Source organism: Pongo pygmaeus, chromosome 2 (assembly GCF_028885625.2).
Source record: "Pongo pygmaeus isolate AG05252 chromosome 2, NHGRI_mPonPyg2-v2.0_pri, whole genome shotgun sequence".
In the NCBI taxonomy this organism is placed as follows: Eukaryota; Metazoa; Chordata; class Mammalia; order Primates; family Hominidae; genus Pongo; species Pongo pygmaeus.
In genome coordinates this window covers 52,218,842-52,243,525 of record NC_085930.1, presented here as the reverse complement: position 1 = coordinate 52,243,525, position 24,684 = coordinate 52,218,842, and the positions used below count along the sequence as shown (strand labels likewise).

The following is a 24,684-nucleotide window of genomic DNA, read 5'->3' as shown; positions in this document are numbered from 1 at the left end:
TAGTAGCACCCTGGAAACAGTCAAAATTCTTGCTGAGATTCCTGGAGGTGCCCTTGCTTCTATCCTTCTAACCACTATGAAACCTTTTTAGATTCCACGAGATGCCCTCATATCCTTCTAGTAAGTTACTTTGCTTAAACTAGCTAGAGGCAGTTTCTGTTCTTGACCACTAGGAAAATCTGACCTGATATAGTAGAATAAGGTGGGTCACTGACAGCACATAGATAACACTCCCGAAATAAATAAAGACAAAGCATTATTTGTGTTATCCAAGTATCCCACTTCATTCAAATAAATTATTCTTTCCTTGAAGAAAAGCATGGCCATTAGCTCTCTGAAAAGGAAAGGGTAAGTTTGGGACTGAACTAGTAATAACAACAACAAATAAAACCTTCAAAAGTTGTGGGGAAACAAATTATTTTCAAAAACAAACAATTTACATAGTTATACCATCCTCATATCATCTACACTGAAGTAAACAGATAGACAAGTACAAAATCTGAATAACATTTGCTGTATTTAAAGATAAAGATGCCCTTATTGGCTCTTCAAAGGGCAGGTGACGATTTACATTGATCCAATTCTTATGGTCTTATCCACTCATCCTTTGGAGCCAGTAATAATCTGTATATAGGAGCTGGTTAAGCCAACTGTCTCCATTCCTCCATCCATCCACCCACCCAATAGTTCTTTGTGTGAGGCACTGTGCTGGATCATGAAGCCATCAAGATGAGTAAAACTAGATTCTCACCCATTAATAAGTTCACAGAACAGTAGGAGAAACAGTCAAGCAACTACGGTGATGTCATATAATACAGGCATAAACAAAGTACTATGGTAGCCCCTTACTGCCTGGAGGAATGAATGAAAGGAGTCAGAAAGAAGGTGATGTTTGAGCTGAAATTTGAAGCTAAATGGGAAACATTCCCAGGGAAATGAATCTGCAGCTCCTAATCTAAAGGATAGCAAATTTTGTTCCTATTTTAATGAGAGGAAATTAAAATTCAGAGAGATGCTTACACCTAGTAGGGCCTCATAGTGACAAGGCAAAACCATAGCACGACTCAGAAATCTGGACTGCCTATTGCTAGATTCACAGACTAAGAACCTAAGAACACGGTCCCTGTGCATTGCTAGTACTCAAAAAAAAAAAAAAAAAAAATTCCAACTTTAAACATCTGCTTATTCCATGAAATGATCATGCCAGGCATGCTCAACTTCTCTAAAAAGGTCATCAGACTTAAAATTTTGTGGAAAGGAGTTTAAAAAGCCAAATACATTTCTGACAAATGGAATGTCTGATAATTATGTGACTGAATCTCACATTTACTAATTTTGAAACTAGTTAATACCAAATAGTTCTTAAAAGACAAAGGAAGAGAGGTGATTTCTCTGTGGAAAGGTTGGGCCTAAGGGTCAAGGATGGTTCTAAGTCATCAGACTACAGAGTTTTAATCTAAACATTTTTCTTCATTTTTTACTATGTTAGAAAGAGCACCCTGAGATATTAAACTACTACCCCAAACATCTTTTTCAAAAAGTGAAAAAAGGAAAAGGGAGGCACTCCATCATGGATTTGCACTAAAACAAATATCTTCTATGTATATGAAGTTGAACGCTCTTAACTACCAACTGAACGGCACGTTCACATATGAAGACTTCTTGTGGTTCCTGCAAGACAGTGAGAGTGTGAATGACCCCTGCTGTGGCCAATTTAAGACGGAAAAATATTAAAGGTATGCAAAGGGTGAGGAAGAGCTGCTGTTCTATGTATAGTTCCATTAAAGAATGAGGACTACTTCCTAAATTTATTAAGAGGCTTTGTCTTTTTTTTTTTTTTTTTTTTTGGCTTTAGAGAGACATTAAGAAGCAGGGCATGAAGGCACAAAAAGGGAACCTGAAATCCAATTGCAATAATTACTCATGCAATTGGCCTCTTTCTATGTGGCATTATAGAAACCTCCTGAGTAACAGAATTTATGGTTTTACAAAAGAGAACTCCTACATCATTGCATGGCATGGCTACTGCTTCCTTAGACCATTCAGAGAATGATCCCCAAGTATTTTTCATAAACCCCATAGGGTTTCCTACATTAAAATAAAGTGACAGAGATCACGCCTAGAATAATTTCACAATTCCAGCAATGAGTTGTACTACTTCCAAATGATGAATTTTCTGCTCCAAATAATGGGACAAAGGGCATCATCACATGGACACAGTCAATTTCACAGTGATGGACACACACAGGTGGATGATCTGAGGCACAAGCTGTGATTGGTCTTAAGAAAATGAAAGGTAGAGTTGGGTTCAAAATCCACATCTCATGATTTCTGGTCCTTATTCATCCAAAAAGTTGAACTGCTTCATATCAGTGTATTAGACACATTTTAAATCTTTCTCAAGAGTTGCTCTGGGTGCAGCATGATAAGGAAAACCAGGTATTTGGCTTGATAACAGGTATTCAAGGTATAGGTGCCAAGCTTATGGTAAGCTTCTCACCGTAGGATATCTGAGCCCTGTTGCCACAAAGAGGACTATGGTCCTATGATGACTACTATAGTTCAGTTTTCAACATTTTGGGAATAATTTGATCATAACCTTTCCTTCTTGTTACATTGTAAGACAGGAATTTAGAGTATTCACTCAAGAGGTTCTCCCAGTAACAGGTGATGTCATCCATCTGCAAATGGTTCCTAATAAACTGGCTTCCCCTAGAGACAAGATTTAACAAGAAAATGTTAAAGCACAGAATTTAATAATAATAACAGTCTGCATTTGAGTGCTCACCTTGTGCCAAGCTTATTCAGCATTTTGTATAAATTAATTCATTTGAGCCTCAAGAACCAACCCTATGGCAATCATATCCACATACATGCATGTAGCAATACAACTTAACATCTTTTTCCTTTATTTATTTATTTATTTTATTATTATTATTATTTTGAGACGGAGTTTTGCTCTTGTTGCTCAGGCTGGAGCGCAATGATGCAATCTTGGCTCACTGCAACCTCCGCCTCCCGGGTTCAAGTGATTCTCCTGCCTCAGCCTCCTGAGTAGCTGGGATTACAGGTGTGCACCACCACACCCGGCTAATTTTTTTGTATTTCTAGTAGAGATGGGGTTTCACCATGGCTAGGCTGGTCTTGAACTTCTGACCTCAGGTGATCCGCCCGCCTCGGCCTTCCAGAGTGCTGGGATTACAGGCGTGAGCCACCACGCCCGGCCCATCTTTTTCCTTTAAAACAAGCATATGTAGACATGTGTATATGTTTTCCCCCAGGACAGCTTTAGTTCTGAATTATCTCCATATAAAGAGGATAAAATATAGATGTCACCATGATAACAATATTCAGATAACTTTGGCTAGGGTATAATGGGGGTGACAAAGTAAAGTGGAAAAGGGGAAATGAACAGAACTCACCTTTCAGCAATCTCTTGAGCTACATCATCATTTGCTTTTACAAATTGTAACAGCTCTCTAAAATGAAAAGAATTTTAGACTGTGAAATATAGACCAACTTCATTGGCACTAAGTCAGAAAGACCATATAGATTGAGGTCTATGGATAATTTTAGGTATGTAGATGGTGGATTATTTCCTTCAAGCAAAGATATCAGGGTTCTCTCAAGAACAAAATAATAACAAAAAAAAAACCCCACACACTGATTAAAGATACCCTATTGTAGATTTGGGACATATTTGAGAAAATACAGAAGTTACCTTATATATTTACATATATTTTGTATATTTATATTATATATTATATTATATGTTTATATTATTTATTTTACATATTTATATATAAATATATTTACATATAGAAAAAATATATATATACACAGATATCACCATGATAACAATATTCAGATAACTCTGGCCCTTCTCTACACTTCTTCCTAGCTCCTCCCATCATGAAAGGAAATTTGCTGAAGCTTCACCTGAGTCAATTCTCATGCTGTATCTGAAAATCCTTTTGACAATATAATAAGATTGAATATCCCTATCTTTAGTCTTGGAGAGATTAGAGCTTTTTAACTTCATTTTGTCTGAATGTTTCATTTGAAACCAGTATTAAAGCGCTTTTTCAAATTAAATTCCACTTATAGCCTACTTGGATAACAATGCAATACTATATATGCAAACCAAGAGGAAAAAAAGCTTTCAATGGAAAAAAATCGTAGGACTAAATGTCTTACATGACTGGTTTTAAGGCATTAAGGCATTTTTAAAAGCAGATTGGAAGGGTCTTTAGAAACTCTGCATTGGGGGATAACTGCTTACTGGACATTGGAGAGATCTGTTTTGACTGGGATATAGTGAACCCATGGCTTCAGCTGTGGATAGAAGAATTCTAGCCACTCATCACCAACATGGAAAACAAGTGAGCCACACAGGAAGAGGTGTTTAAACCGGAAACTTGCAGCTACACCTCGAAAATTAAACAGATACCTGGGGAAAAAAGAACAAAATACATTTGATACTATATGCCTGCTGCCACAAATATGACCTTTTATGCTTATTCTCCCCTCCCCTTCTTTCCTTTTATGATTCCTCTCCATTCTCTTTCCACTTTGAGTTTTCAAGGACACATTAATATGTTCCTAAGTGGTTTCTATCAACCACTTTACCAGGGCTAGGACTACAGGTTGTTCTGGGAATGTCAGGGTGAGGAAAAATAGGGGATATTTTCTCCAGACAGCGCTAGATAGGGTCAGGAGCTGGGTGCTGGGTAGAGTATATACAGGGCTCAGAAGGAAATGACAGCTTGTAGATTTGGAACATATTTGAGAAAATAAATGTTCAATGGTAAACATAAAATACAAAGAGTGAAAAAAATTTCACAAGCTTTTCTAGGCCTAATGTCTCTAACTAGTCATGGCCTCCCAAAGCCTTGTTTTTCTTCTAGTGTACCCCATCTAGTCGAAGGTCTCCACTGCTTCCTGGACATCACCCTCTTCTCTTAAAGTATAGAGCAGTGGTCCCCAACCTCTTTGGCACCAGGGACCAGTTTCATGGGAGACAATTTTTCCATGGATGGGTAGTGTGGGGGAGATGGTTTTGGATGAAACTGTTCCACCTCAGATCATCAGGCATTAGTTAGATTCTCATAAGGAGCACGCAACCTCGATCGCTTGCATGCACAGTTCACAATACAGTTTGTGCTCCTATGAGAATCTAATGCCAAGGCTGATCTGACAGAAGGCAGAGCTCAGGCTTAATGCTCGCTTCCCCACTGCTCACCTCCTGCCATGCAGCCCGGTTCCTAATAGACCAGTACCATGGCAGGGGGTTGGGGATCCCTGGTATAGAGAGGAGAATGAGGAAAACCTAATCAATTTTCAGAGACTGACCACAGGGGGAAAAAAAAACAAAAAAAGCTGTCTTCTTCTCAGCATTTCTTATGCAAGCACCTGTCGCCAACCAGAGTTGCTTTCACCATATAGCTCCTACTCTGCGTGTCACTAGCACTCCTAACTCTGAGCCACCCCCACCACCACTGCCCTCCTCTAGACCTGGTTTTACCTGTTCATTTAATTCTTAGTCCTGGAATTTTATTTTATTTCTCTTAGAGACAGGGTCTCACTATGTAGCCCAGGCTGGTCTTGAACTCCTGGGCTCAAAGGATCCTCCTACCTCAGCCTCCCGAGTAGCTAAGACTACAGGAGCATGCCAGCACACCAGGATAATAATTCTAATATTTATTAACTGAGAAATATTTATTCTAACTTCAACGATTGGGTGGGTGGGGCATATGGAGAGGTAATTCCATTACTGTGATTACTAGCTGGCACGCAGCTGTTTGGAAGCAGGAACCATGTTCCATTCTTCTCTACAGTCGCCACAGAACTCAGGTCAGTGCATACAGGCCCTCAGGAAAAGCCAGTGAAATGAATTAATGCAACTTTCATTTACTACAGCTGGGCCTTTATATTAAAGTTCTCACCCAAAGTGAAGCTATTTCAAAAGGAGTATGGAAACCAAGAGAGTCAGGAGTCCTGCAAATCTTACTTGTATTTGCAGTGATCCACAAGATGGACATCCTTAGCAGCTGGCTTTCCTAAGGTATCCTTTAAGTGGAAAGGAAGTTATTAGTATTAGCAGCAACAGCATTTATTGTGATCACTGTGCAGCAAGCATTGTTAAAACATTTCATCAACATTACCTCATTTAAGCTTCATAATCAATATACTCAGGAGACATTATTATTCCCATTATATAAATGCAGAAGCCAAGGCTGTGGAAGTTGAGATTTGCTCAAGGTCAATGTGGCTCTAAATAGAAGACAGAGTTTTAACCAGGGCCTGTCTGATTTTAGAGTTTAAGCTCACCTACAGCCATGTTGCCGTCCTTTGAATTCAGATGTCACAGCCTGCAGCACACTTCACTCTGTGTAAATAATGTATGCAGAGAAGGTCCCAAGTGCTGGCTGATGGCCTTAGAGGTGTATATAGCCCATGCTCAAATTTTGTTGGGCATGCAAAGTATTTTTTTTTTTTAAATCAAATCATTGCCAACATTTACAGGTGGTAGGATATTTCTTGCAAAAATCCAGATTTCCAATCTTTCTTGGAGAATAAAAAGGAAGAGCTGGCAAACTGGGCTCTTACTAACATTTGGAACTGTTAGTATTCTCTCTTGCTCACCTCTTGACATCACCTGCTGGCCCCTGGGGACATCTGAGTTTGAGATCCCCACGTACATTCCATCCACCTTAGCAGATGGTAAACTCCTTGATGATGGGACGTTTTGTTTGCTTCTGCAGCCTCCCACAGTAGATGCTAACAACTTGTGTTCTAAATGAATACGTTTTTTCATATTTTTATTATTCAACAAAGTTTCTTAAGCTCACTTGTTCCTATCTGATTAAAACTGTATGAAATAATACATGCACCTCAGATTTACTTAGTTTTCTCCCAAGAAGTCTAAAGCTTTTCCTCATAGCATCCTCATATGGTATATGGAAATTTCATATAAAGGAAGTTTAGGGCTTTAATTTCTTTGATTAAGGCAAAAAGCCATAGAGTTAAGAGGAGAGAGTGGACTGTAAACCAACAGTCCCATTTCTGGCTTCACCTTAGAATCACTTGAAAAGTTTTAAACAAATGAATATTCCTGGACACCATTCCCAGAGATTCTGACTCATTTGATTCATTTTTTTAAGTTCTCTGGTTGTATTGCACAGCCAGGGTTGAGACCATTGATTTAAACCAGGGGTTGGCAAACTATGACCCACAGGCCAAATTTGACCCACTGCTTGTTTTTGTCATGGACGAAGAAATTTTTACATTTCAAATGGTTAAAAAAAAAGGCAAAAGAATAATATTTTATGACAACTTAAAATTACATGAAATTCAAATTTCAGTGCCCGTAAATAAAGTTTTTATTTTTTATTATTTTTATTTTTATTTATTTATTTTTGAGACGGAGTCTTGCTCTGTCGCCAGGCTGGAGTGCAATGGCGTGATCTCGGCTCACTGCAATCTCTGCCTCCCGGGTTCAAGCGATTCTCCTGCCTCAGCCTCCCCAGTGGCTGGGACTACAGGCACATACTACCATGCCCGGTTAATTTTTGTGTATTTAGTAGAGACGGGGTTTCACCATGTTGGCCAGGCTGGTCTTGAACTCCTGACCTCAAGTGATCCACCCGCCTTGCCTCCCAAAGTGCTGGGATTACAGGCGTGAGCCACCATGCCCGGCTGTAATAAAGTTTTTATAAAAACACTGCCAGGCTCATTCATTTACAAACTGCCCATGGCTGTTGGCAACTACAATAGAGACCATACGACCTGCAAAACCTACAACATTTACTATTTGGCCTTTCCTGGAAAAAGTTTGTGACCCCTGGTTTAAACCTTCAAAGTAGTGCAATATACTAGTCATAATATGGCCAGAAAAGCAATGTAAGTTTGAAAAAGGAGAATTTACATATATGCTAATGCTGGTTCATGGAACTTTCTTTACATTCACCTCACCACTGAGAGGAAACCTAATCTCAAATTCTACCCAGGTGGCAATGTTCTTTGAGTGAGAATGTTCACTGCTGTAGTTCTAGTCAGATGACTGGTGATTACTTTCATAGATTTCCAGGCCTGGTTTTTGGTGTATTCTGCATCAACAAGTTTTGGATTTTTCCGAGACAGAAGAATGAGAGGATCTCGTTCTGGACTTGTCCTATAAAAGAAACATGTGACATAAAACTGTGTGGCCTGTATTAGAATACTGTTCCCAATCCCTGAAAGGTGAGCAAGACTAGGACCCAATGCAGTGACTCTGCACAAATGGACAATTCACTGGTGCCATAACAGCAGAAGAGGGGTATATTGGGTACTGCAGCATCTAGGTCATCCAGGGCTGGTCCCCTCTGTACCTTTAGGGCTGGGGGGTGCTTGGCCCTTCTTTGCTTGCATTTGGTCTTGAAGGGTATGTTGTTCAGGTCACTATAGTCAAATCCCAGGGAATGATTTCCCTTTTAGGAAAGTTCATGCGGCTTCTATAATCACTGGTGCTCATGACTGTGAGGCTAGGTAGTCACGACTCATTAAAACAGCTACATGACCTTTGTTATGTACGCTCTGTACAGTCCAGTATAATATTTAATTTTTAAAAAATACACAAAAACCAAAGGGCTTAAAAACCTGATGACTATATGTGGAAGAATTTCTAGTGATGTTCCAAGTAGCAGAGGGTCTTGACATGTGAGGCATCATGGATTCTTTGATAATCTGTTAAGAACTATGAACCAACCCTCTCTCCTTCCCAGAAAAATGCACATATCCCCACATAATTTCAAGGGAGTCCTAAAACTCTTGAAGTCCAGACATGGTCCCCAAGTTAATTTGTGACTTCGAGATTTAAGAATCAGAGAAGTTGGTAAGAAACAGGACATAGTAGCTGGATAATCCATTTACCTCCTAAAGTCTAGCTCCCAAGAGAACAGGAGGGTGAAGAGAGAGTATAATCTCTGGCAAGGACTCACTTGCTAAAACTACAAAACCCTTCTCCCTTCACGGTCTTTTCTATTCATCTGCTCCACAGATATTTATCATATATCGACATGCTAGGATCTGTTCTTGGCACTAGGACTATGGAGCTGCACAACACAGGGTCCTCCTACTACCTTTGCCATTTTTCTCTTCTCTTTCCTCCCTGCTCCCTTCATTTTCAGCAGTCTCAGTCTGTGCTCTTAACCACTATTTGGCAGCCACACGGTCTGATAAAAAATGCAGTCAAGAGATATGGTGATGAGTCCTGCTCTGCATTAACCAGCAGAGTGACCATGGCATGATCATAAGCTACTCCTAGAAACTGATCATAAGCTTCTCCTAGGGACTGTAAGAAGACACCCATCTGTTGTGTTTGGCATCACATAATCAATGCCCAACACATTTGTGACACTACGTAAAATATCTGTTAAATGACTGAAATGGATGAACTTTACTTCTTTGAATATCAACTCAATCAATGGCGATTTCAGCAAATAATGTGAATTATTCTCGAATCTAAAATTGTGAATCCACATTTCTTTCTTTGTTATCTTAGCTTTCCCTTTGAACTACAGAGCTTGTCATACCCTCAAAGTTACTTACATTTTACATTACTTGGAAGAATATCTTTGTAAAATGTCAGAAAATAACTCACCTTGATCCTCGGAAATATGCTGTAGAGTTTTTCTTTTTCCATGGCCACTGTGCTGCTGACCTAAGAATATAGAATTTAATTAGTTTCAATATATCTTTTTCAACTATATAAGAATGTGCTTTAACCATTTCTGAAGATTAGTTCAGAGCTTCATATTTCTTTTTTTTTTTTTTTTGAGACGGAGTCTCGCTCTTTTGCCCAGGCTGGAGTGCAGTGGCACCATCTCGGTTCACTGCAAGCTCCCCTTCCCAGGTTCACGCCATTCTCCTGCCTCAGCCTCCCGAGTAGGTGGGATCACAGGCGCCCGCCACCATGCCCGGCTAATTTTTTGTATTTTTTAGTAGAGACGGGGTTTCACCGTGTTAGCCGGGATGGTCTCATCTCCTGACCTCGTGATCCGCCTGCCTCGGCCTCCCAAAGTGCTGGGATTACCGGCGTGAGCCACCGTACCTGGCCAGAGCTTCATATTTCTAAATATGTCTAATCAAAGCCATTCAAAAGAAAAAGCGCTAAAGGACACTTTGTTTCCTTTTGCTACCATTTCATTGCTCTGGAGGTGCTACCCATTGTATCTACAAATCTACTCCCCATTAACAAGTTAACAACATTGAAAGAAAAGCCCCCAAACCCTGAAGGTCATGATTAGGTCTGTTTATAATTTGGCAAATGTGGATTTCCTCTGTACTTTAAGTAGGGTGCTACTGATGAAATTAATTATGTGAACAGAACTGCCAAAAAATAAAAAAGCATCAGAAATGGAATGGAAGGGAAATCACTCTCTGATTTTATGTTTTCCATAGGTGGGAAGTGTCATCAGATTTAGTTTGATATTTGAAAAGCACTTTCGTATTCTTAAAGCCAGACTAAGTGCTCTATAAAGACGAAGTCCTTGAAACTCAGATCTCAGTACACATTACCACGACCAGCCTTCCTTACTGAAACTGCTAGCTCACAGATGCATCATTCTTAACTTGCTTCGTAGGAACCCTCCCTGCACAGAAGTCTGCACAGCATCTTCTCTGAAAAAGGAAGGGAAGGCTGAACTGAAGTTAATGAGGGATTGATGGGCTGGATTGCAGTAATGGAGAAACTTAGGATATAAATTTTCTAGGCACAGGTCCTTTTCAGATACATATAATGTCATGCTGCTCATTTTCACTCAGCTGAGAACGCTGCTCAGTATTTTCCAGGCCCTCAGACCTCCATCCTCAGCCAACCTGGCTCATTCTCTGGCCTTTTCTGGATGGATCACCTTTACCTGATTCTCCAGTCTAAGGCCAGAACTATCTTGTTTTCCCCATACTTCTTCCTGCCCAAACAGAGACACTATAGCACTGGATTTTTGTTGTTTTGTTTTTAGTGGAAAATGTTTCATGCTCCTCGTGCAAAGTTCTCATGAAAAAGCATAAAGATAAAAGAAGTCATCTGGAATCTCCCTGTCCAGAGGTAACAATGTAACATTTTAGCCAGGAATTTCCTTGCAATCATTTATTCATATTAGTAGCTTTCAACTGGGGGTAATTTTGCCCTTCCCTCCCACCCAGGGGACATTTGGCCATGTCTGTAGACACTTTTGCTTGTTACTACTAGGGGACTGCTACTGGCATTTAGTGGGTAAAGATCAGAGATGCTGCTAAACAATCCTACAGTGGTCAGGACAGCTTCCAGGACAAAGAATTATCCAGCCCAAAATGTCAGCAACACTAATACTGAGAAACATTGCTCTATGTAACAGAGGTCACACCATACATACTGTTAGGTAACAATCTTAATAGGAAATATAAATAATAATAACAGCCAACATCTATATAGCACTTCATTATGTTACAGACATTGTTCTAAGTGCTTTGTAAATATAAAATCATTCTCAAAATCTTAAGAGGTAGGTTTTATCATCCCTATTTTACAAATGAGGTCCTTTAGAGGTCAAGCAACTTGCACAGAGTCAGGCAGCTAATAAGAGCCAGGATTTGAACCCAGAGTTTTTAAAACCTACACTTCCTTTCCATTCATGCACGATATTCCATTTTATAATCTCTGGCAAAGACTCACTGCAAAAATTCCATTTTATCGTCATGTTATGATTCACTTCATCCTTTATTGATGGGCTTTTAGGTAGTTTCCAACTTTCTGCTCTAAGAAACAACATGGTAGTAAACATCCTTGTACACAAATCTTTGCACATTTGTCTAATTAATTCCTTAGGATACATTCTAGATGTGAAACAGCTGGGTCAAAGGATACACAGTAAACACTTCCAATTTTGATACATATTGTCAAACTATCTAACAAAAAATGTATCAATTTATACTCAAAGTTACTTCTCTTTATTTCCTTGGTTCCTGGGGAAGCTGTGTTTAATATACACAGACCCAAACTGTGTATCACTGTTCTCTCTCTTTCATTCTCCTAACATACCTATCCTCCCTCAAAAGACCTAGGTTAGGACTTTTTCTCCAGGCAAGTGCCAACAGTGGCCACCACAGCCTGGTGCTACCCCAGCCCTCTTTTTTAAACCCTCTCTGACAGTAACAAATGAAATCTTCCATCTGTAAAGAACAATGAATTCTTCTACAGAGTGAAATATAAATCAGTGGGCACAAACTCCCAAAATATTAGAAAAATAGAATGAACAGTGGCAGGCAGACATCAGTGCAGATGGATGAACAAGCAGATTATTAATTTTTCAAGGTAACAAATGAACATCACTAGAGATTCTAAACGGAGGGTTCTAAAAAACAAAATTGTAATTCTATAACCATGAATAAATTCAATTGAATAAAATGGGAAGGTACCAAAAGAAAAAAGTATTCATGTAAGATTAGACTTTAAAACATTCTATCTGCCTAAAAATTGCTAACTAGTTTACATGGGGGAAATGGTATTAATAACTACACGGTGGAGTAACTGGATAACACCTTGACCCCAGGAGTTTGAGTCCAGCCTGGGCAACATAGTGAGATCCTGCCTCTTAAAAACAAACAAACAAACAAACAAATAAATAAATAAAGTGACTGTTTCATATGTACTGACATGAAACAAAGACATGGAAAGATTACTTAGATACACCAATAAGTTAGGGGGAAAGTTGCCTAAGTTATACATATTTGTAAAATTTTATGAGCATATCTAGGTTTCATAATCAGTAAAAACGTTTTTAAAGATTTTAAAAACAAGGCAGCTGCATGGCAGGTAGGAAAAGAGCTACAAAAAGAAGAATGTGAAAAGGGTATTTGCAAGTACCTGAGGGGAGGGGAAAAGGATTAGAAAACTAAGGCCAAGGCCAAGAATAACTTAGGGAAAAAAAAGTTTAAAACCTTTTTTCCCGCTTAGTGTGGTGGCTCATGCCTGTAATCCTAGCACTTTGGGAGGCCAAGGCGGGAGGATCACTTGAGCCCAGGAGTTTGAGATCAGGCTGGGAAACATAGCAAGACCTGTCTCTACAAAAAATTTTAAAAAACAACCAAGAAACAAAAAAAATCACACCTTTTTCCCCCCCTCTCAAAATTATGTTCAAAACCCAAAAATAAACAAGAAATGATGGTCTCAATGTCAGGAAAACACAAGGAATATTAACCAGTAAAGTAGGTTGGATAATGCACTTGGAAACTGGGTCTTTAGGCCTAGATTTGCTTCTGACCTTGACCAGATCACTAAACCTTTCTGTACCTTCATTCCCTTACCCTGAAATAAAGGGCTGGACAAAGACAATTTCTAGTTCCAGTTCTGTAAAATATGAGACTAAGTTATTATTTTTTAAAATTTCCAAATTATACCCACTAGAGAAGTTTGTTTTTTAACAAAGGGCTCTACCTGCCACTGAGGACTGCAGCCCTGTACGTTTCTTCAGGAGGGGAATATTACCTTAATCCTCTTTGAATCTTCAGCCACACTTGGGAGAGGTGATAGGTATTTACGGAAATAAGGTTGAATTGTTTGGTTTCCTTATACCTGAGAGAAGGCCTATAATGACTGTGTTTCTGGAAGTTCCCTAATTAAGCACCAAAGTTGTTTGAATCATGATGTAAAATGTAGCTAGGTAAGAAATACCTACAGCTTGGATGAGCTACACAATCTAAATCCTGAAATGATAGCAGGATGGAGTCAACAGGCCAAGGCATGTCTCAGTCATGAATCAGAGAGGATCTGGAATAAGCTTGTACTTGAGATGCTTATGGGACATTTATGCTCCCTCAGCCCTGCCTAAAGTACTTAGCTCTCAATTGCCAAGTACGTTTATATTCTTCCAAATAGTTTTCTATCCCCCCTATGATGAGGTCATTCATTTTTTCTTACTATGAAAGAATGCACTCTTATTTAAAGAATCTTAAGTATAGAAAAATTGAAAATACTGACTGAGTGCAGTGGCTCACGCCTGTAATCCCAGCACTTTGGGAGGCCGAGGTGGGTGGATCACTTGAGGCCAGGAGTTCCAGACCAGCCTGGGCAACATGGCAAAACCACATCTCTACTAAAAATACAAAAAATTAGCCAGGCGTGGTGGCACACGCCTGTAATCCCAGCTACTCGGGAGGCTGAGGCAAGAGAATCGCTTGAACCTGGGAGGCAGAGGTTGCAGTGAGCTGCGATAGCACCACTGCACTCCAGCCTGGGAGACAGAACGTGACTGTGTTGCAAAAAAAAAAAAAAAGAAAGAAAAATTTAAAATACAAAACGGAAGTCTCTGATAATCCCTTGCAAAGAGGCATTGCTGATAGTTTAGGATAGACTATTCTGCCCGTTTCTATGGATATGTAAATATTATTAGACACATACAAAATTGTTTATGCTACAGTTTTCTGTCTTTAATTTTTAACTTAAAAATTAGTCACTTAAAAGTAAATAGGCTGGGCGCGGTGGCTCATGCCTGTAATCCCAGCTCTTTGGGAGGCCGAGGTGGGTGGATCACCTGAGGTCAGGAGTTCGAGACCAGCCTGACCAACATGGAGACACCCCGTCTCTACTAAAAATACAAAATTAGCCGGGTGTGGTGGCACATGCCTGTAATCCCAGCTACTTGGGAGGCTGAGGCAGGAGAATCACTTGAACCTGGGAGGCGGAGGTTGCGGTGAGCTGAGATCACGCCATTGCACTCCAGCCTGGGCAAAAAGGGCGAAACTCCGTCTCAAAAAATAAATAAATAAATAATTGGTTATATTCTATGGCTTATTTCAAGAAAACCCAGAAAGAGGAAAAAATAAAACCTCTTTAAAGGACCTACCTTACCAGATCTTCTCTGAAGAGGTCCCACCGTCCAAGACCTGTAGGATAAATTGGCCAAACAGCAGGTCCCCCTTCCCAAAATGTCCAAGCAGGATACATGATATCATGGTACTCTGATGTCTTCAACAAAAACAGACAGGTCGTTCTAAATCAGTCTTGGAACAGAGTGAAAAGAGGCAACTGCAATCATGCCACAGGATCTGGACAGCCTTGGTTTAGTGTCACATTGTCAAAGATATATTTTCCCTATTTTCCAAAGTCTAGCCTGTAGACATTAAAAGGCAAAAGTGACTACGGATTAAAAGTCATGGGCTCACTGAATTCCAGAATTTAGAATCACATTAAAGGTCAGCTTTTTCAGTTCCCCCAAATTCTGTTTTTCTAGAGGATATATACTGTTAAGATTTCCAATTTAAGGAAACAATATGCCCAATTCTGAATAATCACAGAGCTCTCCCATTGTTTAACTATTACACTTAAGAGTTTACACTGTCTCACCAGTTTTTGGTTATTTCCCAATGGGTTTTTTTGAGAGTAAGAGCCAAGAAATACAGTGCAATGGTTAAGAGTGTGGGCTCCTGAGGTGGATCATATGGGTTTGGATTCTGACTCCACCTCTTTACAGCTCTAGGCAAGTTACTTAATGGTTCTATGCCTCAGCTTCCTTATCACTGTAATGGGGGAAACAATAATATCAATAATATGATCTACCTAAAAGGCTTATTTTGAATATTAGATGAGTTGATATATGTAAAATTCTTAGAACAGTAGCTGGCGCATTGTACATACTTGATAAATATTGGCTAGTGTTATCTCATACTATGGCACTGTTGGGCTCACATTGATTGGTCAATAAATTCTTGGTTATTCACTGATCAGGGTCAGAAGCATGGATGAGCAAAATGAGAAGAAGGGGTATTATCACATACCTTTTGAAAGAAGTTTGAGGCTGGGCACGGTGGCTCACACCTGTAATCCCAGCACTTTGAGAGGCTGAGACAGGTGGATCACTTGAGGTCAGGAGTTCAAAATCAGCCTGGTCAACATGGTGAAACCCCGTCTTTACTAAAAAATACACACACAAAAATAGCTGGGCATGGTGGCGGGTGCCTATAGTCCCAGCTACTCGGGAGGCTGAGGCGGAGAATTGCTTGAACCCAGGAGGTGGAGGTTGCAGTGAGCCGAGATCGCGCCACTGCACTCCAGCCTGGGCAACAGAGTGAGACTCTGTCTCAAGAAAAAGAAAGAAGTTTAAAGCCATATGTTCCCTTTTTTTTTTGATCCACCTGCCTCGGCCTCCCAAAGTGCTGGGATTACAGGCATGAGCCACTACAACTGGCCTCCATTTGTTCCCTTTTTATGGTTACTTCTGTTAAAAATCTGGCCACTGATAAACCTCTAACTCTACTGTTTCTTCCACTGGAAATACATGTGCAATATGCTGTTTGCCATCTCTCAAATATGTAAAAAATGATGTGATTCATCAAGCACCTTAAACATAAGAGCTATTCAATAGAAGCTGCACAATTAACTATAAGGTTGACAGAGTAAAACTCTCCCATGGAAACTAGAAGTCACTGATTTAAAAAACAGGAGGGAAGTAAAGATGAACGGCAAGTTAGTATACCAATGGTCATACTTTATTATCTACAGAAACAATAGATAGATAACAAACACGAAGTCCCTACTGACTTACATGGGAGCCTCTATCTGTTCTTCTGAGTGAGTTTCACGACAAACAATGGAACCAAGCACTTTTGAGAAATGAGGCTAGACCAAGGGAAATGCAACACAAATGTGGCCTCTGCCCACTTGCAACACAGGAAATAAAACAAGTCTAGGGAGAAAGTAAACTGTGATAAAGAAAAAGTAGGGATAAAAGTTCCCTCTGCTTCGGACAAACCAAATCAGAGATAGTGTTCCTTTTCCCAAATTACATGGGGTTTTCCTCAATTCACTCTTACCCCATAGAATCTTCCATCCACTCTCTTCTAGCCTTCCCACCCTCACCCCCAAATGCTTTCCTTGTCTCTGGGGAACCAAGGCCCATCCCTGCCGATACAACATTTACATGAACCTGAGCACTGACAAGACATTCCTCGCCCCCAATTCCCCAAGCCCACAGGTGTGTCCTAGCTACTCCAATCTTCCATGATGAGTCTAAAAGATCACCCCCTTGCATAGCCCTCTAGGCTGTCACCAGCCTATCCCTTCAATGCACTGCCTGCACGCACACCGTGTGGAGTTATCCAGCACCTTCAGGTTCACTTTTAGCCACCCTGGGCCCCTGGAATATGGTGACAGATGGGACAGCTGATACCCAGCACTATGGCTGAATATATACATAGTAGGAGCTCAACAAACTTTTGGAATGAAGGTGTTCCCTAACTCCAAGCTTTCTTGGACCCCTTCCTCCTATGCTCTGTAGGATCTTCAAGACCCACCTCTAATTCCTGTAGGTTTCTTAGGCCTCTCATGCCCTAGCCGCCATCTCTAGCCCTACAGACACTCAAGCAATCTTACATGACTTACCAGTTCTCAACTTCATCTCCTCTGTCTTTTTGCTCACTGTGATGCTAATAGAGACACAGACCCATTTCTGGACCTCAGTCCTCATCCTTACCATTACCCATCAGACTATGTCACCGGACAACGATCTCATTCTCATATCCTAGAGGACCACCCTCCATCCACCCATGTGGCTCTCCCTGTACTTACCTTACTGAAGGAGAAGACTGGGATGGCAGGCTCCATCCATTTAGGAACCTGAGGATAATCTCGTACATTGATCACCATCTCCATGTCAGGGAGACGCCCAATCACTTCCAAAATAAAGTGCTCGACACCACTACACCTGTCAACCAGACATACCATAAATTCAGCAGAGTAGTGCCTGCAGGCTCTAGGACAAGGCGAGGTCCCATTCACATTTTAAAGTAAGACAAGCCAGTGTTCCAGATCATCAGCCTACTGCAAAGTCTCCTGAAAGCAATGCTTCTAAAGGGGCTATTCTGCTTTTTTGTATTGTGCAAGTTCACTCCTAGCTAAACTGCTCCAGCTTACAATACTCAATAAAATTTTCCAAATAAATCATCATAGCTTTGAAGGGAGTATTATTGCTACTTCTACCACTTTATTCATTCTAGTTCTTTTCTTTATTTCCCTTATATGGAATAGTTTAATTAGTAGACAAGATACAAACTCTTGTAACAGCTGAAATAGCTAATTTTCTACCTGTGTTCCTTTGGCTTTGCTCCGCACAAAGACACCATTTTTATTTCCATTATAATTAAGTCTCCTAGTTTATGAGAACAGTTAGAAAACCTTTCATTACCTTCAACCTGAATAAAGAACATTATCAAAATCAGTTCTGCAAGCCAGAAAAAGTGTTATATACATAATCATAAATACTGTAACATAGCTTTCTGACTAGATTCCCTAGGAAATCAGGGATTTCTTGAAAGAAAAAGAAGATACACTGACAGTTTAGCTTGTTTCTGCCTCATCCTTTGAGGTCTTGACCAGCACTATGCTAGGGGCAGTATTCAAAGGCTTGATCAAAATTTTCTGGCAGCATGGAAATAACTGATTTAAAATATTGTTTTACTACTTGGGAGACTTAGGCAGAAGGGTTATTTGAGCCCAAGAGTTCTAGACCAGCAACATAGTGACATAGTAGGCAATGTAGTGAGCTCCTCTAGCCAAAAAAAAAAAAAAAAAAGTGTTTTATATATAGGGAAATAACTGCAAAAAATATCAACGGTTCACAAACAGGAAAAGATGCTCAACTGTATTAATAATAAAGAAATATCAATGAAACTAGATACCAATTTTACCAATCAGATTGGCAAAGATCAAAAAGTCCAACAGTGCAGTGTGGGTGAGGGTGTGAGATCTATTCACAGCATATGATATATGGGTTGTGGAAGTGTTTAGCCTCTTTGTAGGACAATTAGCTTCTATTTACCAAGATTTCTCTTTTTTTAAGGTTTTTTTTTATTTGAGGCAGGGTCTCTCGCTCTGCCACTCAGGCTGAAGAGTGCAGTGGCATGATCATGGCTCACTATGGCCTCAAAAATCCTAGGCTCAAGCAATCTTCTCACCTCAGCCTCCTGAGTAGCTGGTGTGTGCCATCACACCTGGCAACTGTGTGTGTGTGTGTGTGTGTGTGTGTGTGTTTACCTATCTCTACACTGTGTGTGTGTAGAACCTATCTCTACTAAAAATAGAAAAATTAGCTGGGCATGGTGGCCTGTGCCTGTAATCCTAGCTACTCAGGAGGCTGAGGCAAGAGAATGGCTTGAACCCGGGAGGCAGAGGTTGCAGTGAGCCGAGATCACACCACTGCACTCCAGACTGGGTGACAGAGCGAGATTCTCTCTCTCAAAAAAAAAAAAAAAAAAGTATCTAGACCTAGAAAGATATTATTTCTAGCTATATGGGAATCTTTGAGATATCATACAACTGTGTGCATTTCATTCAGGATTGTGTTTTGGAATACTGCATTCTATTCATATTTTGTCCCTCTCTGTTTTCCTTAGTTGTATATGTAGCTAGGATAGGGAACTTTCAGTGTCATTGGAAATATACATTATTTTATTGCTAATGAAGGTCTTGTACTCCCTTCAGAACATTTCTAAGCTCATGATTATGACCAAAATGTTCTGAGCTCAGGAAGAAGAGAATTGTGCCTTTCAGAAACTTTGAAAGCATTTCATTTCATTTGGCAATTGTTCAGCAAACTATTAAACATTGGGTAAGCTTTCAAAGTCCAACAACGTCTATATTCTTATTTTATTTCTCATTTGTGGAAATTAAAAATTATCCTAGACTCACAATTTGTATTTAAAGTCTCTATTACTGAGTTCCAAATAATGAAACAAATGTCTGTTTAAAATACCTCAACGATTTTTTCCTCTACAACCTTATTTCCTCCAATATCTGAGAGCCAAAGGGTAACTGATTTCCTCAGGGTTGTGAGATATTAAATAATCTTTCTTTTTTATTGTTCTTTATTATTATTTATTTGAGACAGGTCTTGCTCTGTCACCCTGGCTGGAGGGCAGTGGCATAATCACGGCTCAGGCTTACTGCAGCCTTGACCTCCTGGGCTCAGGTGATCCACTCACTTCAGCCTCCCAAGTAGCTAGGACTACAAACACATGCCACCACACCCAGCTAATGTTTGTATTTTTTGTAGAGATGAAGTTTCGCCATGTGGCCTAGGCTCGTCTTGAACTCCTGAGCTCAAGCGATCTGTGTGCCTTGACTTCCCGAAGCACTGGGATTATAGGCACAAGCCACCGTGCCCAGCCTGTTTTCTTGTTTACATTTATTTGTTTTTTTATTTATTTAGACAGTTTCGCTCTTGTTTCCCAGCCTGGAGTGCAATGGCACAATCTCAGCTCACCGCAACCTCTGCCTCCTGGGTTCAAGCGATTCTCCTACCTCAGCCTCCTGAGTAGCTGGGATTACAGGCATGCGCCACCACAGCTGGCTAATTTTGTATTTTTAGTAAAGACAGGGTTTCTCCATGGTGGTCAGGTTGGTCTCGAACTCCCGACTTCAGGTGATCCGCCCGTCTCGGCCTCCCAAAGTGCTGGGATTACAGGCGTGAGCCACCGCACCCGGCCTTGTTTACATACTTATAAGAATAAATATTAAATTGTTACAAAGTTGTTACTAAATACAAATAATATAAATGTTTATGTACGAATCGATAATTTTTTGCAACTCTGCACATTTATTTTACTTTTAATGACAGAATAGGGATTGTTTAGAAAGATGCTCTTACATAAGGGAATATTATGCCCTCTGAGTTTTGTACCTTCTAATTTTATAAAGATCTGAGTTAAAAAAAAAAAAAACCTCCAGAAATAAAGTTTATCTTTTGGTGTGTGCAGTGCTGCCTAAACCCAACCTCCACGCTCAGCCCATGACCCTCCCTGCCTGCCACCCTGCCTTCAGCCCACTGACATGGTACCTAGGTCTTACACCTGAAGTTCTGAAGTCCTGGCTAGTGTAATTTGCAGCATTAGTTAGTCCTCTTTTTTAATTTATTTATTTTTTAATAGACAGGGTCTCACTCTGTTGTATTATTTGCCACTGCCGGATTATTTGCCATAATCCAACTCCTGGGCTCAAGTAATCCACCACAAAGTGCTGGGATCACAGGTGTGAACCACCACACCCCATCTAGTTACTCCTCTTAACTCTACCACCTCGCCTTGAATATTCAGTATCTAGAACTACACTGGCCCATGACAGACACTCAACCAATTCCTCTTCCTCCTTCAGCCCAGCTCCCTCCTGCTAGGCCTGCTAGGCCTCATCAGCCTGTGTCCTGCTGCTACTATATCCCAGGGAAGGAGCAGAAGAGACAGAGCCACCACCAGTACAACCAGTGATGAGCCAAGCCTCACAGAGGAGACAGGCTTTGAGAGGAGCTCGCAAGAAAAATTCCCAGGCAAGGAGAAGAGCTCGTCACTATTTCATAGTCCGCCTGAAATGTGAGGAGGGATCTGCTTGTTAGTCCCATGAATTGGCTCCTCTATAAAAGGGTATCAAGCCCATATGTAATAAAGTCAGAAGATATATCTACCTCGTAACTCTTACCTTGAGGGAAACATGCAGTCATTTTCCCGGTACAGTCTGTTCTTAGTGATCTGATAGTGGGTCCCCAGCCTCCGTCTGACTACCTCTGCCATCATCTTCCTGGAGATGCCTCCTCGGAAAGGAGTTAGATCCTCTTCTATGACACTGGGAAAGAATGGGAGTCATCAAGGAAAGCAGGCTGAGAGAGGGGTGCTATTCCACCTACTTCCTAAGTGCGTTTAGGTTTCGTATTAGAGAACACAGTAAGTGGAAGGAAAGAATCGAGAGTGAGAATGAGCAGCTCTTCCCTAGAAGCCCTGTAGGTAATCTGAAACATCAAATGCAATAAAGCAATAAAAAGTAAAAAGCGGGTCAATGTCTCTTCTTCCTCCTTCCATCTGGATTGCCCCTCCCCTGGCAGTTCTGTATTTCTCTTTCGCTACTCATGCCACACCTGTGTCCTTCTAGTCACTTCAGTCCTCCTGGCATCTCCTCCCAATCCCACAGGAGGTGAAGTTTATGCCTTACAGTCTAGCACTGACTCTCTTGTTCTGGTCTGTCTGGTCCACACTCTCCCCCACAACCCCTTACTCTGGTAGCGTGACAGCAGTAACCAAAATTACACTATTTTGTATTCCTTTTAAAGTGAGTACATAGTAAGTTTTCAATAAGTATCATAAGCATCCAAGGAATTTTTTGAGGAGTCAAAAATAACATAAAAAGGAGCTTAAAAGACCCTGTTATTTAGCTGATGAAGAATCTGAGACCCAGAGGAGCTGAAGTGGCTTGGCACAGGGGTAACCAGTGGGAGTACTGGCATTAACACCCAAGTCTGTTTTCAGAGTTATCTTTCTACCATACCTCATCCCGGCCATGATGTGCATTCTCTCTCTTTTTTGAGACAGAGTCTCACTCTGTCACCCAGGCTGGGGTGCAGTGGCATGATCTGGATTCAATGCAACCTCTGCTTCCTGGGTTCAAGCGATTCTCCTGCCTCAGCCTCCCGAGTAGCTGGGATTACAGGCACGTGCCACCATGCCCAGCTAATTTTTGTATTTTTAGTAGAGACAGGGTTTCACCATGTTGGCCAGGCTGGTCTCGAACTTCTGACCTCAGGTGATCCACCTGCCTTGGCCTCTCAAAGTGCTGGGATTACAGGCATGAACCACCATGCCCAGCCTGATGTGCATTTTCTAAAGATAACCATCAGGAAATTTAGGACTAGATTCAGCGATAGATGGGTTTATTTCCTCAACAATGTTTATCGAGCACGCACTGAGGGCTAGCACCAGGGAGACAACAGCAAATAAGACACAGCCCCTGACCTCAGGAAGCTTGCAGCCCAGTGGGAAAAACAGATGCACATGCACTGAATCCCGCAGTGAGTCAGTGGTTAGGTTGACACCACCTGAGCCTTTCCCATCCCAGAGCATTTTTATTCCCCAGAAACAGAAAAACACCCTTGCCTTTCTGACCACTGCAACCAAAATCTCTCAAGGATGTTAGAATACTTCCTGTGACAGCAACTCTCAAAGACACATCAAAGAAAAGAACTCACCCATGGTAGCAGCTGCAGTTTTGACTTGAACATGGTTCGTAATTCTCCAAAGACCTGTTAATTTGGTCAATAAATACTTTCCATTTTGAACCTTTGAAAAGTGAAGTAAATGAGAGTTAAAAAAATTTTCCTGAGCGTTATTTGCTGACACCACACCGACAGAAGCAACAGAAGACCAAAACTTTCAGAAATCCCCTTCCCATCCCACTGATGGAAACGAAACGCCAGGGAGGAATTTTTGTGTGTGCAACTCCCACGCTCACGTTAAGTCTGTTCCTCTATCCGGCTGTCAGGTGTCCAAGAAACTGGAAAATTCCCAAGCTTAATGCCCAACCCTCAGAATGCTATGGATAGTGACGCGGACTCTCACTTTCTACTAATCAAATTGAACTCCACAAAGAGGATCAGTTAAAAGCTACAGACATTAAACCCCTCTTCTCTTCTGGCAACGCATATACACACACGCGCGCGCACACATTTGCCCCCATCCACGACCCCTCAGTGTTTCAGGCAGGTCCAGAGTAGCCAAGCACGGGCGACGCCTCCTGCAGGTGAACGGGGAATTCCCTCTCCTCCCTGTCATTCTGAATTCCGGGGAATGGGTTACTCTCCAGGGTCCAGAGCCGGAGCAGAGACCCCGGCACCTCACTCTCCGCCGCAAGGCGCCCCGGTGCCTTCTGCCCAGCTCCGAGCTACAGCGGCCACGGCATCTTCCCGGGAGCCGGCCGCGCGGGGGAGCGCCTGGGGACTCCGGCCAGACCCCGAGCCCAAGGGGCAAGCTCGGCACTGCCCGGAGCCCACCTGACTCCTTCTGGCGGCCCTGCGCTGGGGGCAGGAGGAACAACAGCAGCCAGAGCCGAAGCGGCGAGCTAGCCCACCACAACATCGCCAGCGAACCTACTGCAGATTCCCCGCTGCGGCGCTGGCGGAAGCGCGGCCCCGCACAAGGATGGCCCGGGAGCCGCAGCACGTGGGCGGCGGGTCGCCCCGCACAAAGATGGCCACCCTGGTCCCACCACCCTTCCTCCAGTCCCCAGCCTTGAGGCGGAGTTTCCCTGAGAAGGTTGCGCCGGGAAGGTGGGGAGAATAAACGAATGGACCAGTTGCCTGTCCTCCCTCCCTGGCATCCCTGGGAAAATAAGTCTGCAGCCAGAAAACTGAAGGTCAGAGAGGGTATGTTTCACAGTTAGTGGCACAACCAACGCTTGGCATAGAGCCTAGGTCGAACAGTTCTTCTCTTGACGTCAAATTGCCTCTTATCAAATAGCATAGATTTGTTGAGCGTGTGTGTGTGTGTGTGTGTGTGTGTGTGTGTGTGTGTGTGTGTGCGTGTGTGTGTACAGCACGGTTAGACCCCAAAGGTTGCAATTGGCATAGCAGGGATCCCTTTGTAATAGGAATTTATAACAGTTGGGGTGACTTAGACGTAGGAAAAAAAATCAATGGTGTTAAATACAGTTTATGGGAGGTCCTTGTTTTGGACAGAACTCTGGCACTAGGCCTCAAGAGAGCAGACAAAACCAGAATGGAGGCACTTGTCCTAGGTGCCACGTAATTAAACTCAACTTTAAAAGGGGCCAGTTTTCCAACAAATAGGAGAAGGGGCCCATATACCTGAGCTGGCATGATAAAGAAGTCCCCTCTGATGTAACTCTTTGAGGAAAGTAAC

At 41.6% G+C, this 24,684-nt stretch overlaps 2 protein-coding genes across 4 annotated transcripts in view; one reads left to right on the top strand and one right to left on the bottom strand.

Annotated features, from left to right (window-relative positions):
- Positions 1–259: 259 nt before the first annotated feature.
- POGLUT1 (protein O-glucosyltransferase 1) lies at positions 260–24,157 on the bottom strand. Of its 3 annotated transcripts, none has more exons than XM_054481051.2 (11): positions 23,917–24,157; positions 23,016–23,106; positions 21,479–21,622; positions 17,582–17,717; positions 14,862–14,983; positions 9,641–9,700; positions 8,074–8,173; positions 6,011–6,069; positions 4,283–4,450; positions 3,423–3,479; positions 260–2,712 (listed from the first exon to the last, which is right to left on the bottom strand). In XM_054481051.2, the coding sequence occupies exons 1-11, from the start codon at positions 24,140–24,142 to the stop codon at positions 2,556–2,558; spliced, it is 1,320 nt and encodes a 439-aa protein (XP_054337026.2). In that variant the 5' UTR covers positions 24,143–24,157; the 3' UTR covers positions 260–2,555. The 3 variants fall into 3 exon arrangements, with proteins under 3 accessions (XP_054337026.2, XP_054337024.1, XP_054337025.1); XM_054481049.2 differs by having other exon boundaries at positions 23,817–24,006; XM_054481050.2 differs by lacking the exon at positions 260–2,712 and adding an exon at positions 2,901–3,236 and having other exon boundaries at positions 23,817–23,992.
- A 4-nt stretch (positions 24,158–24,161) lies between these two features.
- The window catches only part of TMEM39A (transmembrane protein 39A), a 40,575-nt gene continuing 40,052 nt past the window's right edge, over positions 24,162–24,684 (top strand). Inside the window, exon 1 of the mRNA XM_063661661.1 lies at positions 24,162–24,178. The gene's annotated coding sequence lies outside the window, so the exon portion shown is untranslated. The remainder of the gene's footprint in view (positions 24,179–24,684) is intronic.